The sequence below is a fragment of the Neocloeon triangulifer genome, unplaced genomic scaffold (genome assembly GCF_031216515.1).
Source record: "Neocloeon triangulifer isolate White Clay Creek 2 clone unplaced genomic scaffold, ASM3121651v1 ptg000002l, whole genome shotgun sequence".
NCBI lineage: Eukaryota > Metazoa > Arthropoda > Insecta > Ephemeroptera > Baetidae > Neocloeon > Neocloeon triangulifer.
The window spans coordinates 6,831,272-6,852,433 of record NW_026775545.1 but is presented as its reverse complement, the minus strand read 5'-3'; the positions used below and the strand labels follow the sequence as shown (position 1 = coordinate 6,852,433).

General features: G+C 36.6%; 1 protein-coding gene across 7 annotated transcripts in view; it reads left to right on the top strand.

The window, feature by feature from the left end:
* LOC132205475 (potassium/sodium hyperpolarization-activated cyclic nucleotide-gated channel 4) overlaps positions 1 to 21,162 on the top strand; it is a 136,489-nt gene that overhangs the window by 92,413 nt on the left and 22,914 nt on the right. For all 7 annotated transcript variants that reach the window (XM_059634540.1, XM_059634538.1, XM_059634535.1 and 4 more), the window contains exon 4: positions 20,260 to 20,423. In XM_059634540.1, coding sequence (XP_059490523.1) covers positions 20,260 to 20,423 — 164 coding nt within the window. The remainder of the gene's footprint in view (positions 1 to 20,259; positions 20,424 to 21,162) is intronic.

Sequence of the window (21,162 nt, the reverse complement as noted above, 5' to 3'; positions counted from 1 at the left end):
GTCCAGATCTTTATTTTGATATTTAGAACCGGGAGTAACTGGACTGCAAAAGATTCAGATCGTTAAAGAAAGAAAATGCTTAATTTTTAAATTCCAGAAAAAATCAGAGTGAACCCGGGGCTGGGCTAATTATTTCTTTTAATAAGAAGAATCTTCTACATTTTGGTTAGGACAGCTCTTCCGGCCGATTCAGGCCTCTTCAACAAAAGTAGCTGTAACAAACCAAAATGCAGCAGATTTTTCTCAACAAAAAGGAAGCATCGGTTATGGCAAATTATTAGATTAATTAATTTATTTCAAAATAAAGCCATATTCCTAGGAAAATAAAGAAGGAAAGGAAACATAAAACGAATATTGTAACCTATTTTGACAAAACCTTTTATAAAAAATGTCTAAAGTTCATTTTATTTCTTGATTATTGATTACTTATAAATTAATTTCTAAAACCGATTATATTATTACTGGCATACAACATTTCAAAGGCTCATGCCATCAGAAATTGATTTTAATATTAAACTAAAAATGAGAATGGATTTAGGCATGAATATCTCTATAGAATAAAGGAAAAATTATCTGAATAAATATTGTGGCCAATCGATTATTTTGAGAAATGTTTATAAAAATTCCAGAGATGTAATCTCATCTGATTGTGAATGTGAGCATCAAGCTGAAAAAGGTTTCATTCATAATTTCACTTAAAATATTCATCTTAAGACTCTAATGATAATTTAGAACACTTTTAAATTCAATCTAAACTGTATGTCTAACTCAATTTAAAGCTGATTCAACACATGCCAGTAAAAAAGCACATATTTCATAAAATTTTAATAATTCATATTGACCATTGCAAGAGTCGTTATTATAACATTATTTAAATGAGACTTGATGAAACCCATCTACAAAGCTCTCTTTAGTTTTTTTCCTTGTCTTTTCTCTCTACCCTTCCCGCCAGACTGCTAGTTCCCTTTGTATGCAGCAGCCGCGAGAGAATTGAGCATTACGTCGTGATCGAGCAGGAAATTTTCGCTTTGGAAGCTCACGCCAAGTTGCATTTTGCTGCTCGGCGCTTGCAAATCACATTGGCCCCATTTGCCGCTCCCGGCACTCCACGGAGGAGCATTTTTATAATATCTGCATCTCAAGCATCGGTGACGCAACAAAATCAATGCTCGTGCGCGTGAAATCGCTGCACTGTATATGTGAGAACCAAGTTCGCCCGCAAGCACCTGTCAAAATTGTTCGACTGCCGCCGAGGCGCCGTCTCGTGTTCCCCAAAAACTCCCACTGGGCAATAAATTCCTTTATCTCGAGACACGTGAACGTCGAAACTTTCCAGCAGAAACAAAAATAAATATACTGAAAAAACAGAAGGGTAGAAAGAAAGGTACATTCTGAGACTATTGGATTAGATTGAAACATCCTGAAATTTTTTGGAAAAAAATATATCTAAATGATTTTTGTAATATATACTTTTTTCCAAATTAAAGATGATTTTCCGAATTTTGATTTTAAACATCGCTAAAGGTTGAATTCATTAAAATTGTGTCATTCAAAAATATTGTATTATTATTCCAGGCATAAGCTTGCTAAGTTTTAAAACAAAATTTTCAAACGAATTTAAATATTAATTTTAATATTTGTAATAATCTTCCTGAGTTTCTTAGGGATAGGAACTATTTCAATGTATCAAAGTATCAAAACTCAAATTTACATAAAAATAAATGGAAAAACCGACACTATAATTAAGAACTACCGAATTTAAAAAAAAAATTTTAATAATAAAAAAAATCCTGGTTATGCTGCATAAAATATAATCATTTTAATCATTAAATTTAAATTGTTATGATTAATTTTTGAATTCACTAATTCCCTTCTGCTAATTTCAGCGTATTTGAAAATATTGTCAGGAAGTGCAAAATACAAACGTCCAAGTAGGCCTATTTTCATATTAAATCTGTGTCCTTCTCTCTTTTAGGTCAAAAGAGAAAAGGGATTTTGTTTGTCTATAAAAGTGAAAAAGGGGTTCCTTTCGAGCGAGAGCGGAGGGAATAACGAAAGAGTCGCTCGGCAGCAATAAAAATACATAAACGCCATTTTCCCCATTTCCCAAAGTGGGGCTGCTGCATAGAGAGTAGAGATGGCCGTGTTGGAAAAAATTATTCTCATATAAATTGCCATAGTGACAGTTGGAAAAAATGGATTTCATATGATCTTTTTATCTGGGCATTATTTTCGTCGGCCTATAAAATATAAAACATGAAACTTAGCAGCTTTTCCCAGTTATTTTTCGTGCCCACTTTGTTAGTTTTAGATTCACGTGGCTGAAAGTTTGCACGCGAAACTAGAGGTTTATTCCCAGTTCACTCTGCGGTGGTGGATGGGCTAGCTAAGCAAGTTTAAATGAGGCTTTTCGCATTAATGCAAATATCTACTTCGAGAGAGCAAGTTTAGATTAACTTCTGGGACTTATTAAATAATTTTAAGTAATTTGAAAATATAATGTACTCGAGAGGCCGGATGAAAATCCATCAGGGCGTTCACTTGAAATCCAATTTGTCACAAGTGGGCATGAAAAGAATCGCATGCTTTGGGGAGACTTGCAAGAGTCGCCAGTTCTGGAAAACTTGTGTGTTTGTGTGAAAGAGGCTTTGGCCAAAATTCGCGAGCCGCTTCAAAGGACGAAGAGCGCGGGTTGCGTGTGCAGCGAAAATATTATCCTGTTTACACAATGAGAGCAAAAGGCGCGCACAGACGGAAAGGAAGTTGCTGCTGCTTGTATCTTTTTACGAGAGATGATGGTCTCAAAATATACACACTCGCCGAGCAGACACACGCATTCGAATGGCAATATGGCCGCGCGCGAAATCTGCCGACTCCTCTCGTCAATGGTTATAAAGATCTGAAATAGACCGCCGGTTGGCCAACAAGTATGAAAATATTATTACCACGAGATGAACTCACAATGTTTAGCTTGCAAATATTACTATTTACTTAGGAAACATAATATTTTGCTAGGCCGCTTTAACTTCGTAAATAATAGCAACCTCCTTTTTGAAGAGTGGCTTTTTGTGACTAAAGCTTCCAAAATGTGACCGGATGTTGCTTTTGATTTTTAGTATAGGAATATGTGACCCATATAGCCAGTCGAAAATTCCAAAACAAAATTTTACTAAATTGCTATTCTGCCTTAATCTGAACATATCAAATTACTTTTCAAGATCGACTTTTATTTTTGTAATTTTGAGCCCCGAAGTTTCAGCAATATTCTTGCTAGCCGTGGAGCCGTTTATGGAACAATTCCTTTTTTAAAAATTTTTTCCAACGATTGAATGTAATCAATGTATTGCAACAATGTGAACAATAAACATCAATAATAACCGCTCAGGAAAAATTATTTAATATTCATGTAGTCATTCTTTTATTAATCCAATAACACTCCATAAATTATTATTGTTGTTTATTTGTCCAAATTGTTGCAATACATTGTTTACATTCCATTGTTGAAAACAATTTATTTGAAGAGTAAATGAATTTTCGGACCAAAAAGGCACCACCACTAACAATAATGTTGCTAAAAATTGAGATAAAAAAAGACCCCATACGCCGCAGAGAGTTAAAATTTTCTGAAAATTCCAAAAAATAAAATTTTAGATCTGTCAGGATTTAATTGATGCGAAATTTCAATTTATCTGATTGTTAGTTTAAATTTTTTCACCTATCCTAATAAATTTAAATTAATGTCAAATTTAAGAATTTCAAATAGCAACCTTCTGCTTTAATATACAGTGCGGAAATTTCACTAACACACGTCTCTGAGCTTGAAATTAACCAGTTGCCGCTAACGACGCCGCCGCGAGTGAAATTGGACGTTTCCGAATTCGAGGAACCCTATTGCGGTGCAAGGTGGGCGCCTATAAATCACCAAACGAGCTAATATACGTTCACCCAAATAAAAGTAACAGCTTTTTCGTGTCTCGTATTTCATCAAAATTACCTCCGGCCAGAGGCACACACACGGCGACAAATTTACGTCATACAGGCATCATCGATTCACGTGGCCATGCATATTTTCCGCCGCTTTCTGACCACCCGCTGGACGGATGGTGAAAAATGCATAAACACACACAAACAGGACTAGGCGGGTTTTATTTCCATTAGGCGATTCGCGCCGCGTTTGTCAGCACACCAGCTAGTCCAGATGAAAAATGCGAAAAATATGGTAATTTTCAAACAGACACGCACGCGAGAGCAACACTTGCATGCATGACAACGGAACAAAACGCCACTCATCCGAATTATTGTTGTATGCAAAATTGAAACACACAAAGAGCTTTATACAAATTGGAACGGCGGCTGCCGCCTATTTTTGCAAAAATGATTTAAAGCTCGCATTTGAATCATCCCCGAGGGACTTTTGCCACCCAGCCGGCGCAAAAGTGCTGTCGTTTGCCGTTTTGAGTTTCACTAGTCAAACTGGCTCTTGTTTATAATGCATACGAGTGTTTTCTCTCTCTATGGGCTCGGAAATCTCCACTAAATCTGCTTGCGCGACACGGACCAACTTTTTGCCATCCGCAAACAACCAGCATATGCTTTAGAGCGAAACGCCCGGAATGCTGTTGGATTATCCTGTTATCACTGCAAAGTCCTGAAACGGTTTATACGGCAGCTTATTTGCTTTGAGCTTCTGCTAAAATTTTCTCTGTTTATTGATAAACAAAATTCATGTGACTTGCATGGGGATGTAAATATCTCATTAAATATCCTAATTAGTTCACTCCTAATTGACGCAGTAAGGAAGTGACTTGTTGAAATAAGACAAAAAATCAAATATTTACAAATAATTAAATTTTGAAATTATTGGAAGCCATTTTTAAATTTTAACTACCAGCGTTGGAAATATTTGATGTGACTCTAACAAACCCTTAAACAAATACAATACTAACATTTTACATTACCCATTATACAATTAAAGAATAGTTTCAAAATCAGGACAGAACTCAAGGAGCTTTAAAAATGAATAATTAATTAACTCTTAACTCTTATCCTGTTAAAAATTAAACGATTATCAAGTAAAATTTGCATTAATTTTATTCTCATCAGTCTCACGAATTTAAATTGATGTATACAAATTTAATTGCAACTAAATATAAAGTCTTTCAAAATTATTAAGAATCTCCAGTTTTAATTGTAGAGATGCAAGAAATGAATCAAATCTTGCATCTTCTTCTTAGAGGAATCTCACGGTGGCCACAAAACCTAGTTTTCCCAGAGCAGTTAATCAACTGCAGCGGCGAAACTAGTGGTGCGCTCGATTTAATTATCTAGCCGAGCGACGAAGTGCATATTGGCCTAATTTGCATGAGGGGATGAGAACCGGCCATAACACACATTGCAGCGCGCGGGGGCAAACAATTTCACGAGCTATCAGGCGTGCAGCTGCAGGCGGGGAGGGCTGAATGAGCATCGATTGGCGCCTTCTGGGTCAACATCCATTTCTTGTGGGCCATGAATGGCTTGCTGGCTGGCAACAAACTTGCTAGTCAATGGCTGCCCGAGGTAGCAATTTGCCAGCACAACGAGCGAATTTGATGGTTAATCTGGCCGGTTCGGGGAAGCTGCTTCTCAAGTGCGTGGCCGGCCGCAGTTTCGGTTTTCCGCTAAACTTACTTTCGCACCCTGAGCACCGGTTTATCTTTCGGAATTAATGACCTGCAGCTCTCTTGACGTTCGAGTGCGCCCGCTTCCCGGGAAAAAGTAATGAAAATTGTCTCTTTACGCTTGGCTATGCAGAGGAGGAAACGCTGAAGCCGATATTGGGTTCTGTGCTTTGAACCACCTTGATTTTTTGTTTCCTTATTTAATTCGGTTGGCTTTCATAAAATACACTTGCTGAAATTCCCTTTACACCGCAGCAGTAAAATTTGCATGGAAATCCGAGGGGTTTCTCCGATTTACATGCATGAAAGGAGGCTGATTTCAATTGGAGTTCTGAATTCAACCTGGATTAAATGGAGAAGTTTTAATTAAAAATATAAAACAAATCTACGTTGCCAACATAAAACTTCAAAGGCAAATCATAATATACGACCCACCAAACATAGAAAATTAATTTTAAATGTAAAATATTAATTCTTAACACGTCTTTCAGAGATCAATTCATTTTATTTGCCCTTCTATAAATAGTGTAGAAAAAAATTACAAACCAGGGGATGACCGGCTATTTAAAATTTCGCTTCACAGGAAGCTTTTTATTTCTAATTTAGTGAAGTTATTGTAAAAGGATACTCTAAACAATTTAAATTGTTTGAGTAAAAGGGTTTGCCTGTTACTCGTCTTTTTTTACAAAACATATTTTATAAACCTTTAATCTCTTCAGCAAATAATTGCTAAAATTGGAGAATAAATTTTACTCCTCAAATTCTAGAAAATCAACCAAGCTTCTGGCGGCACTAATTGTAAGCTGCCCTTTGATCATTTGACGGCCATTTCCCTCACCTGACATGGAGCGGAATGACAATTGATCGCCCGCGGACCGACTAATTAAAACTGAGTGGAAACAAAGCCCTGGGCCGGCGGTGCTGTTTTGATCATTCAGCGGCACCGCCCGTGGCGAGAGCGATCGCAATTCAATTATCGCCGCAGCGCAGCAACAACCGCCTATCGTGCGAATAAAAAACGCCGAAAAGCCTGCAAAACCATCCCTTTCGTTCTGCGTCGATAATTATCAGCTTTGGATTTGGGAAAAGAGAAAAAGAGGGGCATCAAAGGGCGAGTGAGTTAGTTGCTGTTGTTGTTGCAGAAAAAGCAGCTCTACAGGGAGTTGCTTTTCGGTCGCGCGTTCGTGCAGGGATAGCAGCTATAGGGGTAATTGACTGGGGACAAGAGCAACAACGGCGATTAGGCCGTCCTGACCGAGTGGAGCCGTCGATAGCAGCAGCGGTGTGCGTGCACCGACGGCAGCTGACTAATTGAACCTTAAAGACCGGCCTGTGTGTGTGGCCCAAATTGAAAAATGCCTCGCTTGCCCTCTTTTTCTTCCGCATAGATGGAGAGCTTGCAAACTTTCGTCATTAGGAAGTAAAGACTTTAGTCAAATTTTATGGCGTTGATCCATTAATTATTGCATAATTAATCATCAGCAAAGGAAATTAAAAACTAAAAAAATGAAAAACTGTTTTCTATGTTTGAAGTTACTCGCAGATATTTAAACTTTCCATGGCATTAAAAAAATTGAGTTCAAAAAATATTGGTTGGAAATAAAAGAAAATTAGGAACAATTTTGCATTACATCAATATATTTGAAAGAAAATTTTTGAGTATTTAAATATAGTATATATGTATACATTTCTCGATAACAATTTAATTAGAAACCTTCGCACTTTCTATAAATAAATTCACATCATTTCAACCACAAAAAAAAATTAAGGAACGAAGTTGAAATTTAGGAAGGCGGCGGGAGGTGAAAGTTACGATTTGAAATAAATGTGGTAAATCTTCAGCAACCGGGAACACTAATTTCATTTAAAATATGATATTTGATTTTGTAACATAAAAAAGGTTTATATTTTCAAAAATATTAACAATTTATAATATTTGTAACAAAAAGTATATACTTTTAAATATTTTTACTAATTCTGAGAGCATTATTTGAAAACAAAAATATAATATAATTAAATTTAAAAAAAATTGCTCTTTATTTAAAAATATATAGCAATTCAAGCACAAACAATAGCTTATATTTCTCAACTGCAGTCAGTTTTCACGCTAAACGTTCAGCTACCAACATGTGTACAAGGTTTCAATCAAGTGTCTCATAAATATTGCGCGACCCGATTTTACGCCACTTTATCTCAATTTACCCGACCCAAAGTGGCAATAGTGCGTTGAGCGGAATCCGAGCTGCTAAAAAAAGCTGAACGGCAGCACCCTCGCATTGAATTAAACATCATTCCAATGTCTGATCCTTCTCGATTTCCTCTCACTTCGGATCGAAATTATTCATTCATAATGGGTTCGGCCGCTCTGCGAGAGTGAAACAAGCAATAAGGTGAGAGGGCGAATTGTCCATGTGTGTGTCGGATGGAAATACCCTCGAGTTGCGCGGGGTCGGCACTGATTTATGTGCAGCAATAAATCGGCCATCGGCTGCGCCGTTGGGATGGAGCTGCCGTATGCAATGGTGTAAATAAAACACTCGACGTGACGCCGCTTTAATTGAGCCTGGCAAAAACAGTGCCAATTAATTAAAAAAGCAGCAGCAGCTTACGCCAATTGACACGCTCGCTCGAGTGGAAGATGCAAGCCAATTTGCCTACCAGCCTGCTGCTCTCTGCACCAGCCTGTTAATTATTAACGGCTTCTCAAACCCCTTCTGCCCGCCGAAAGGAGCAAGTGGCCTCTCAAGGGACACCACTTTTCTCTGCCAGTCAGGGCTAAAAATGTCGCTCGTTTCGCTCCATTAAAATCTAACGAAATGAAAAATGTCGTCGACATTTTTTTTAAAGCCAAAAATTTTTAAATTTTATAAACTATTTATGTTAATTTAACTAGTAGAATTGTAGGATTTGATACTTTAAAATTTAGTACATGTATAATATGAAGCGGCTCAATATTGACTTTCAAAAATAGCATCGTAACTATGATAAGAAAGGTTTGTTTTTAATTTATTCAAAAAAAATCTAGAACAATAAATTTTAACGAAAATGTCTTTTAATAAGAGGCCATCTTAAACAATTGATTATTATATTTTCAAATCTTCTAATAATAATTTTGAATTAAAGATTAATAGCATGTGCATGTCAATGATGGAGAATCTGAAAAACTATTTTACAATTTAAATACATAGTTTGCACATGCTGATATTTTTTATAATCTTCAATTATTTGCTTTTGCTTATTCTAATGAGTTGGGTTTGAGAACACAGCATTATGATAATAAAATAGTTTTTTTTAACTGATTTTAATCAAGTGCAAATTTCCCCCTCAAAAAACTTTTAATGCTGTTATACTTCCCCTTCTCAATGATTGATCAGAACTGATACTGTAAGTTTTATTTTTAGAAGGTTGAAACAACACGTCAGATTTAATACCCAATTTATTGGCTTGAGAGAAGAGAAACGGCCGGGGAAAAAGCAAACAAAGTAAATCTTCCTTCGCCCTCTTCCGCCCGACATAAATTTGATTGGCACATCCATTATTCCGGGTCTAAATCTCGAAATAAGACGTCTGCGACTGTCGCCCAGCGCCACTTCTTTCTCTCCCTTTTATTTCCTCTGATTACAGCCGGCAATAATAAAAGTTGTCAGCCCAGTTCTGCTTGTGCCAGTTTATCTCGCAAGATAATCAATGTCTCTCGCTCTGTGAGAGAGCTGTCCATCAGAGCACGGCTGTCAAAGTGTACAGGTGTCTCGACGCCCAAGTTTCCCGGCTATGTATGTCTCTTTTTGAAACACATAATAAATGTGTGCGTTTGTATGCGAGCACCCTTCAATCCTCGGCGCACGTTTGAGAGCGCGAAATTATGCCTTTGAAGGCGGCGGTCTGTGAATTATAATGATCCAGCCGCGCAGTTTCTACCTCTCTATAACTATGCACTACACTTCTCTACCCTTTGAGGGCGTGAACACGCATTTCCCTTAAATTGAAGTTTCTCTTCCTCTTCAAAATTTTCCTCTTTAACGTTTCTCCCAACTCCCAAGTGATAATTAAATTTTACTCATTTTATTCTATATAAAAGTTTGTAATTATGTCTTCATTACATTTAGTGTATAGTGTATTAGGTAATAATTATTTGATCATTAACTTGAGACTGATAAAAAAAATATAATTATTATTTGTTTGATAAAAATTTAATAAATTGACTATTAAAATGTTAAATTCACTTACAATTAGCATCTAATTTTTTCTTAAATTCAACTTATACAAAACAAAGTTCTTCTAGAAGGCTCGCAGCTACTCACAAAAATTGAAAAAATTATTAAGAATGGGTTTAAATGAGTGCTAATTTTATTATTTGCGTGTAAACCTTCACAATTTTTAGTCGATTTAGAAATCGGAAAGAACGTGTGTAATGTTTTGATCTTTAGCTTTTTTCCGACTAAATAAATAACCATGTGAAATACTTTGATCAGCAAAGTTGTATGGTTGAGTGCTTTAGATGTGTGCAGCGCAGCAAGGATAACTTTCCAAGCTTAAAGCGCTACTACTTGCCTTTTGATCTCGACACTAATTGCACCGTCTCTGCTAATTCAATGCGAACGGCATAGTGCAGGTAATGAGACAGTTCGTCGCTTGTTTGCAAATTAAACCGACTGTGTGTCTCCTGCCGGATTCGCACAAAAGCGGCGCCGCAAATTGAGCGGGCATTGCATGCAAGGCCTTGATAATCGCACGTGATGCAGCCCCGTTTTCCGTTTGGTCTCCTTGCTTTGTCATGTGGACATCTGGCATTAGCACATGTAAATCGACCGGCCACTTCTATGTCTATAGCAAAACGCAATGTGTGCCCCTTGATTTGGCGCCCCAGCTGCACTTTGACCTGCGGCTTGATGCAACACACCGGTTGCGGTGCAGCCGAGTACGACTGGCGTGTCTTGCCATTCCATTTGACACGCCCACAATTGTGTGAACGTGAACTCTGGATTAATAATTGTATTACAGGACTCTATTTTGTCTTTAATTTTAGCCTCCAAAGAAAATCTGGAAATTTTACAATTTAAATTTCGAATTATTATTCTACTTTTTTATAACATGGTGCAAAATAAATATTTAGTGAAAATAAATAAAAAAATATACATATGTATGCATCAATAATTTTATGTTAAAAACTTTTTGAAAGCACACTTAATTTAACAGTGAATAAAACGTAATACTGGAAAATATCTACGCTTTGCAGTACTAACCAACGTTTTGTGAATAAACAAAATTTACTCGCCCAAATATTTACCCTGTCCGATTTGAATCCGTCTACGCTCGCATTTCCAGCACATGTCAGTGACTATCGACGCGCGCGCGGGCGATGGCACACGTCAGATAGGCGGCACGCGAGAATGAATTCCTCCTCGCATGCACTGTAGTTGCACGGTCAATTTTAATTAATGGCCAAAGTTGGTGGCCGTTTCGTTGTTTCTCATGCATAAAAAAATGCGACTTTGTCATGAATAAATCGAAAAGCGGCCCTGCTTAATTGATCAAACGCTGGCGCACGCGGCCGGAATAATGCTCTGTGTGCACCGAGCACGGTTAATCAATATCCACACCGTATGTACTCTCACGCTAATTACACTCTATTTGAAAAGCAATTTCGAGTCATTCCTAATTCACAACGACTCGTCCGTCCAAGCTGAAAATTGCAAATTGGCCAAACGTCATAATTCCGAGTTACTTTTCGCTGCACAAACTCTACAAAGTTTTTGCCGATTCCCTTTCGGCACACAATATGGCACAGAATTAAATGCGCGAGTCTCGTTTCCTGATGGCACCCGCGATTGCAATAATTTACCTTGACGCGCAAAAAGCAGCATGACGTCCGCACGGCTGCAAAAACAGACCATCAGAGCCAGATTCCGTGCGCCAATTACAGTTAACGACATGTTCCTTCACTGTCACCGACGGCCTCCGGTGCAAGATGCAGGCAATGTGCGCAAATTGCACCACCAGCAAGACTCAATTACAACTTTTAGCTCGGGTCAATTTAAATGAGACAAAAAAGAAAAATTTACTATGTAAATTGCAATAAATTCAAATTTTCACAATCACTTTTAGAGTCAGATCAAAATTTAAATTCAAATTGGTTGATGGCGAGCTGTATAAAAATGATCCTTAATAATACTTTTTTATATTTAATTTTTAACTATGAGACATAATAATATAATTTCAAATTTGAGTTTTACAATTGCACTTAACTCCTTGTGTGACTTCCGTGAACTGATCTTTTCTTTCAATATTCTATTCATTAAAATGATTAAAAAAAAAGTTCATGATAGATCCTTCAATTAAATTGGTGGCATAAAATCAATAAGTTAAATCACTATTTAACAACCTTATGGATTCATTTCAATTTAGTGGAGGTTCGAAAGAATTTCAAATTTTTCCATATTTTAATTGAAATTTTTTACTATCAAGGGAACACTTTTCGCTGAATGAAACATTGTTTTGTAAATATACTCGATTGAATGGAAAACGAATTGACATTTTTTCCTATTTTGATTATTGAAGGGCCCTCAGCGGCTGCCATTGAGTGAGCGAATCATTCAAATCGTCCCTTCGGGAAATTCCCTCTCGACCAGAGCTGTCAGTCAAGTGGTCAAAGCGAATTCGGGAAACTGGGCCTCGCTGGAGAGTGAATTAACTTTTTGCCTCCGACCCGAAACCACCGGCTCCCCGCCAACAAACAACAAACAAACAGAACAATAACGACAACAATGGTTCCCACCGGTAACAAAACACACTGGTGCGCGCGCTCACTCACTAACTCATCACCCGGCTGTTTATTTTCTCTTGCATAACACATATTTTTCCCAGCAGCGCCGCTGGCAAACGGAAAGAAAACAATCCTCTGGGCGCGGTGCTCTAAATTTTGTCAACAGCTAGGGGTTGCGGCTGGGCGGGTTGCATACACACACGTGGATCTCTACTCTCATAACTCGCGCTTTGTCTCTCCCTTTCACATCTGAGGGAATGGCAAAAGAGCCTCGCAGTGTTTGCTTTCTCGGTGGAGGGGCAAATAAAATTACCCGTGCACCGAGGTGTTTGCATAAAGAACAACTTTGATCTTCGCCCCCTTCAAGTTTCACTTTCGCTTGTCCTCTCATTAGCGGCCATTTGGGACTCGGCAGTGGCAAAAAGGACGAGAGGGATGAATTTTGTCTTGTCTCAAATGACCCTGCTACAAACCGTGAAGCTACACAATTTTATTGCAAACCAACTGTAACTTATTTAACAAAATTATTATCATAATCAGTTAGTGAACATAAATATCAATTTTCGATAGTAAAGACTAGTGATTTGCTGCATTGTTTTTGTTTTAATGATTCAATTATTGCTCTGCATATCTAATTTAAATTTCCCGTAAATTTCCATTTATTAAAGCGTTAAATTTCTGATTCGCTAAACTGGGTGGAAACTTAATCTTGGTTTATTTAGAAAATTATGAATTTTTTTGTAATTTATTAGCTTCAATATTTCTAATACATTTTAATCATAGATCCATGCAATCAAGTAACCCACTACTAACGAAATTTCTTAATTATTCACCAATTAATATTGTTACCGTTTCATTTTATTATTATTATGAAATTTTTTGTCCCACCAAAAAATTGTCAAGTGTTCAAAAAAATATTAAAAAGTAATACTTTCCATGATTCGATAAAAAATAATTATATTAAAATTTTCAAATCTAAAATAAAAATTTATAAAAATTAAATAAAATATTATAATATATGATAACATAGAATTATATTTTACAAAAACTTTATTTTTATATTTACAATTTTAAATAATAATGTATTTAATTAGCTCGGTGTTGTCCTTTCAAACGTGCTCAATCCTGCAGATCTGCACTTTGCATGTTAGTTGCTGTCAGAAATATCGGAGCATATCGGAGGGTGCATAGAAGACCAATAGAATTTCACTCACTGCAAAGAGACACGAGTTGAATTGCTGCTGGGGATTACGCCAAAAATGTCTTTGTGCCGTTACCAAAGGGAGCCTTGTTACAGCATTACGTACACGGACAGGCTCTCCTCATAATCTACTTGTTTCCTCTCGCAAAATTCCATGTCTCGCAACCAGCGCGTGCACAAATGTGATGAGGAAGGAAAAACGGCCGGAGCCGTTTAACCTTATTTATTTCCGCTCCACCAATACAAAAGAGAAACGAAATTGTCTCTTGTCTTTTTGGCAAGAAATCGGCGAAAAAAGCTTGCGATTTCTCAAAGGACTTGGACATGAACTGTTTAAGACTAGCAATAATAATTTTCCATTTGAATGTCAACGCACGCGGCAGCCAAATGCTGTCTGACGTCAAAGGAAAATCGATCAACCCTTGCTCTCCCGCAATGTTGAAACAAATAGAAAAGAATATTACCATCGGATTTTCGTGCAATGTATTGGGAAAAGTTCAACTCCTTATGTACTGAGCTATAAACATTTGAAACCTAAAAAACAATAACAACGGCTGGCTTTTGTAGAATTTAATTTCTGCCACATCAGTTCGTTCCTGATGACTTGACGCGGAATTATTATTTACGGCCGAGAAAACCACCAACGTAATATTAACTTTCCGTCCCGAGACAAAATCAAATTTGTGCCGAGACAAAAGAATACAAGAGAGGGAGTGTATCCTCTTTCGCAATAAACATGACGCACTCACAAAAGCTGCAGGAAATTAATTTGCAAAAATTCAATTTCCTCTCTGCCCGAGGAAGAGAGTCTAGAAATATAATAAAAATTGTACGGCGGCGTCCGTACTCGAATAAGGAAAGATGCGCGTCTCGGGGCAATAAAACAGTTGATTGATCGTTATTTTATTTTCACGGCATCCTCTCTTGCTCCAGGCCGGGTCAAGACTTTGCTTCTTTGCATTCCGCGTGACCCGCATAATATCTTTTTGCCTTTATCCTGCTATAATGACGCTTGTTCCCGCTCGCATGTACAACTCTCAAGTAGTCCTATTTCCCATGCGTAATGAGCCCTTTTCGGCCAATTGTGTTTCCTACTGCCTGCTTCTCGGTATTTCCATTTTTTTGGCCAATCAATTAGATGCAGATGCGATTTCAAGATTTGATTGCTTGAGAATAATTTGATGGACTGTATTTCCATGAATTATACAGAATTATTGACTCTAGGTAATAAGGAAAAAATGTAAAAAGAAAATCATTGTTTCCTCGAAACTCTGTAAGGAAAGGAAAATATTTATTTTATTTACTTATTGATTAAAAAAACTTCTTATTATAATCATCTCAATTTTTAAAAATTATTTCATCCTTGTAAATGAGATTATTCAGCACTCGGTCTGTACTTTTCCCTGCTTTTATTTCCATTCCAACAACTGATGTTTGATATGATCATTACTGTGAGCCTTCGCGACCCAGTTTTTGCCTCAGTGTGCACGACAGCGCTGAAAATCATAAAAGAGCTCACTAAGCTTGGCGCTAATTGCATAATTAAGATTCGCAAAGCCCAATTAATAACGATAACGTCTTCGTCGTCAGAAATTACGCTTGGAGAACATGAATGTACACCCATTTTTTTTCCAACCATTGTGCTTGCCAGCATTAAATATTACACAGTTGCAGTGCAAGGCTCGGCAGCCACTCGTAAAGATTAGTGATCCATGACTGAATGAGGAGAGCGCGCGTTAGATTAGAGAGCGCCTTTGTGTCATGCAAGATATTAGGCTCTAAGCTCATTAAGAAGCGGCTGATGACATTTTGCCGGCTCGATATCCCCATCTTTGATTCCCTGATAACGGCCAAGAATAGGAATTGCAAGATTTTTTGCTCCCAAGTGTGAATTCACTCATTCACGCTAACTTCCATACTTTCCTCGTGGAAAATTAATCCTCTTTTATAAAGCTCCCTTGCCTTTTATTTCTATAAGGAAGGTCTTGAAAATAAAAATTGTTTTAAAATTGACTTAACTTTGACTGGATGGAAACAAGGTTTGAAATGTTTCTATTGATTAGATCTTCCTTAAACATATTTATTATGTTGCTATTATCTTTTTTAAATAAAAATGAAACGTTATAATTGAATAGAATAGAAAATTTAGCCTTTTAGTTTTTTTTCTCTTTTTTATTTTTCTCGCCGTGTTTTTCCTTATCAATCTTCAATTTTTGTGTACTTATTGACACGCACAGGGCAAAATAAAAAGCAGAAAATTGTGAAAAACGTTGTTAAGAAAATCCTTGATGAAAAAAAATAGTTATAATAATTCCCGCTCTCCGTCTTATCAATGGCATCGGCAGTACTTGACCTAATTCTATTGTAATTTTTTTTGCAAACATTTGAAAAGATCTTTTTTGCATCTGCTAGTGAATGAAACTCCAGAACAAATAAGTGAATTAGAATACAAAAAAATTCTACCTCTTCAGGAACTCTCCTTCTGGTTAATCTAAAAAGGGAAATTACAAAAAAGATGGCCTCTTTTTTTTCAATTGTAAATCCCAAGGAAAATGCATCTCTTCTCTATAAGTCTCATTCTGCATACCGAGCGATTTTTTTCCACCGTCGGGGTGAAAAATTCATTCAGCGCGATTGAATCTTTATGGCCTGTAAAAATGGATGCTGATAACAATTGAGACTTTTATTAAATCCGCGCTGAATGGTGAACGCGCGAGAGAGGGCAAATAAGGCAGGTGAAGCGGGGGCTGCAAGAGGGTGCATGAATTACGTACGCTCGCGAGTGCTGCCGTGTTTGACCTACATTGCTCTGCATGTACGTCTGTGTGTTTGGCACCGTGCCAAATTCTGTCCGACAGACCGACTAACCGATGAGTCGTTGAGAAGAATATGCGAGACTGGCTAAATAGTTGTAAAAGGGTTATCTTTACACAATATTCATTTTAATTTACAAAATTTGCCTAAGTTTTTTAATTAATTACAAATTTATCTATTCATTTTGATGCAACATTTAAATTAATTCTTTCAAATTTGATTTCATAGGGTTACAAATAATATTTTTTTCCATCTATTTTAAATGGGTGAAATTTTTGTGTTTTTCTCTCTCCCATTCTTTGATTGGGCCGAGGGGAACTTTCCTTCTCCTGAAGCCTATCTCGAGAGGGCGACGTTGAGAGTGAGAGGATGCATGCACCTCATCATCATAAATCTACTTCCTGAATGGCTTCTGCGCCCAGATGCAACCCGCTCCTCTCGCAATTGATCGCGGGCCACGGGGGCGAATGGAAGCGACGAACGCACCGTTTCGTCACCGTCGCCTCAGGGACGCGTTGCTTTCACTCAAACCTCAACCAACTTGTGGGTTAAATTTTTTCTGTTTGATGCGGGGCTATCGCTTATCAATAAAAAGTTATCGTTTTCAATCAAGTGATTGTATATTTTGGTTGAATTCAAAAAAAAATTGAATTATGAAATATTATAACAATAATAATTACTTAAGTAAATCATTCCAATGAAAACATGACCAAAAAATTTCTCCTTGCATAAAATTTACTCAAATTTTCAACAAAAGCTACCTTACAATGTTAATTCTTGGTAAATCTCTTAGAATAAAATTTTAATTATAATTGTTCCTTTAGCAGAAGTTAAATTTCAAGCCCTCCAGTGCCATATTTCTTCCCGTATAAGCCAATTTGGAGAGGAGTTCATTTGAATAAACACGATAAAGCTCCCTTATCAAAGCAGCGAGTCCAATAAACCTCTTTTAACAACCGACGGTAGCAATAAAATCATTCCGAAAAGGGCGAGCCCGGTAGTAAAAAGAAGAGTCGTCATTAAAAATTTCGTCGCGCGGGAGGAATTTGTGACATTCAGTCCTCTCGCTTAGCCAGACGCCTGATGGAACAATGATAATAATCTACAGTTACAGAGCAAACACGCGGCGCTGTTTGTTTTGGGTTTATGCAAATATTGGGCGGGGTGGCGGCGAATAAGTCAGAATATGACTAGCTTTCTCTCGACAGAGCAGGGCGAGTGCAAGACCAACTTTGCGCGGATTGTTTGCAGGGAAATTTATCCGAATGCACACCGAGAAATTCCAGCGGATTAGGCGCCTCCGCGAAATTTTGTGTGCGAAAGAGCTCTTAAATAATAGTGGCATTTTCTCCACAGAGGCCATTTTGTTTTCCGCGTGTCTATGTACCTTGCACTCGCAACAATGAGATTTTGAAATAATGGAGGGTCGGATTGTTTTCATCTCGCTATGATTTACTGCCTCCGCACAGACTTTTGTTCTCTTATATCAGACCACGCGAATCTAAAACGTCAAACTCAAAATTTTTCAGAGGCACCATTTTGGATTTATGATCTGCTTGGAAATACCTTGAGTGTTGAAAGTGGCAACATGATTAAATTAGTTGCAATAATAATAATTGTTATTGATCTATTAATCGCGCAATCACTACTAACTACTAATAACTATCTTTTCAATAGTTTTAAATATCTTATTTTAAAACTCCATACAAGGAAAACATTATCAAAAAAGTAATAGGCAGAAATATTTTATGATTTAATCATTTTAATTAATTAATTTTGAATATTAGTAGAAAGCAATTAATATCATCACTTTTATCCAACGAATTTGAAATTTCTAACAAATCTGCAAACAACATTTTGCAAGTAATAATTAATGAAAATTTTCAAAACCATTAGATTTCAATAAACGCAAAAAATTGAACTTTATTTACTTTTAAAAGTTTCAATTTGAGTTAAATTACAAATAAATAACTAAATATATTGATATCATCTCCAAAATTTCCCTTTAGGGCAATATTCATTTTAGGCACATTAGTCTCAAACTCTGACAAAAAAAGATATTTTATTTATATTTATCCAACTTGTCAAACAGAGAGTCGTAATGAAATTCCGCACTTCTCAAGTGTGGTGCACAAAAACAAGCCGCGTCCGTCGCCTGCACCACATTATAATTGATGAAAACACAGCCGAGCGTTTTATTAGTCGCTCTTTGGGCGGCAGGCGGCGGCGTCCTCTTGAAAAGTACTGAGTGAGCAGCAGCCTCCGTTGCTCTCTGCTTGGCTTTTAATATTTATCCGTGCATGGGTTTATCTCTTTGCTGACGACGTCGAGTGGCGGCTCGAGAGAGAATCCATTCCTTCCTTTTTGCTTGGCGGTTTAACATATGTGCAAAGGGCAGCACCGCAGGAAGGGCATAAAAAATTGAGAGAACTTGCTGACCGAGGCTCGCGTTTTGTGGGGGCGCCGCTTCGAAATAGAACAGCCGGACACTTGGAGTTCAAACGAAAGGTCTGGAAATTATATTTGCGCGTGCATTACACATACATTTTTAGTGCGGAGAAGAATTTGGTACACTTAGCCTGTCCAATAATTTTTGTTTATTTTTAATAAAAATATCAATTATTTAATTTTTACTGTAAAAATTTTTAACAATAAGAAATTTTTAAATGAGGTTTATGAAAAACAAATTGAAAGCGCTTTGATAAAAAGGGGAATTTTGAATCATATGCTTCACACTTAAAAAAAGGAGAAACTTTTAAATTAATTTTGATGGGCAGTATTGTCTTTTTAGACAATGCGTACAGGAAGTTCCCTATAATCACTACTTTCAAAGTTTTAATTTTCCTAAACAAAAAGTTCTGCAGATTGTCGTCTAAATTAATCACGCGTATTCCAGACGCACTTAGAAATTTAAATAACGGTAATTGCTATTTGTTGCGCTAAGTTCGCGGTGCGCCGTGACTCTTAATTAAGTTGAAAGTTGCAAAGTTCGCAGCTGTGTCGTGCAGGTTGCATACACTTGTTCTGAAGTTTCCAAGCATACATAATAATTATATTCGTTTCCTCAGCATAAGCTTGTAGTTATATTATTTAATTATGATTATTTTTTGTTTTGCAGAAACTGATTGATGAAAACTTCACGTGTGTATTAAGAAATCATGTAATAAGTTCCATCGATACCATGTGATTAGAAATTTGATAATTTCTTTTCTAAATGTGCTATTTACAATTGCTAGCAGTATTTGAGCTAAAGTGAGATTGCGATGGAATTACACCAAATTTTAATTAGGCCAATTCTCCCTTAAAACTAAATAATTGCTGAAAAATTAAATGTCGTAGATTAAGTAATTTCATAGATAATGTCACGAATCAATTGAAATATTCTGCCTTTTACTGAGATGACAATTAGATATCAAATAAATGTAAGATTTTATAACTAATTTAAATAATTGTGCAACTTGTAAATTTAATTTTAGGAATAAAAGTACGCCAGATCGCCAAAACAAAGTTATCTTTTGCAATACTCGCTGAATTGTATAATGTAACCCAAAATTATTTTATTAAAATATTAAATAAAATTAGTAGCTACTAGTTGGCAAAAAAAATACAAATAATATGGTTTAAATAATGGTAAATATAATAATTATATTATTATACTTTATAATAAAATTTAAATTTATTACGTCTTAAAATCTAAAAAATTGAAAACTAAAAACAAAAATTTAAAGTTTGTAAATTTTTAATACTTTTTTTTAAATATATCAACAAAACATACTGTTTCAGCGATTCACACTAATCCATATTTTCGTTTTTGCTTGCAGATTTTACTGGGACCTGTGTATGCTGCTGTTATTGGTAGCGAACCTTATCATCCTGCCAGTTGCCATCTCGTTCTTCAATGATGATCTTAGCACGCGGTGGATTGCCTTTAACTGTCTCTCAGACACCATCTTCCTCATAGACATCGTCGTCAACTTCCGCACTGGTGAGTCCAATCAACCTGCACGCACAATCAGAAGAATTCCGCAACCGATGAAATGAGAGAAAAAATTGCCTTCCCTTGTATAAAGTCTGCGATGCCCTGGGCTGCCGTCATTAGATTTAACAAGAGAGCTCATTTCATTACAAAAAAGTAGTTTCCTCGTCAAATGTGCGTCAGCGAAAAGTTTTTGCGGTGGAAAGTCAGGCAGGCGCTCATCAAAACGAACTTTTTGTTCAATGCAATTAGATCGGCGTGTTTGAAATCGCGCACTGCTTTTTACCCCCTTTTGTCTGTTTTAAACATATTCACAATTTTTCATTTCGTATTTCGTAATGCCCCAGGCAAAATTATTTTTTTAAATTAACAACGTTGACGTTAATTGAAATGAAAGTTGATCTTTCATCCGTTTTGGAAAATACAATATAAATATGCAAAAATTTAAGTCCTTTTTTATTGTAAATTAGAGTGATGAATTCTAGTTATCATATTATACTTTAGTTTTAGATGGTCGAAGTAAACCATATTTACAGCTTGCTCTGTTTAGGAAAAAACAAACAGATTTGAATCAAAATGAATTCCATACAAAAATCAATGCGCGCAGTGCTAAAGTTGAAAGACAACAAGTGCCTCCAATTTCACCTCTCTTTGTAATTTGATTGCCTCAGAGATGAAAACTTGCTCGTCGGCAAGCTAATTGTTTTCGAAGTTTAATTTCAAGCAGCCGTCTTGTTATTAATTTTTG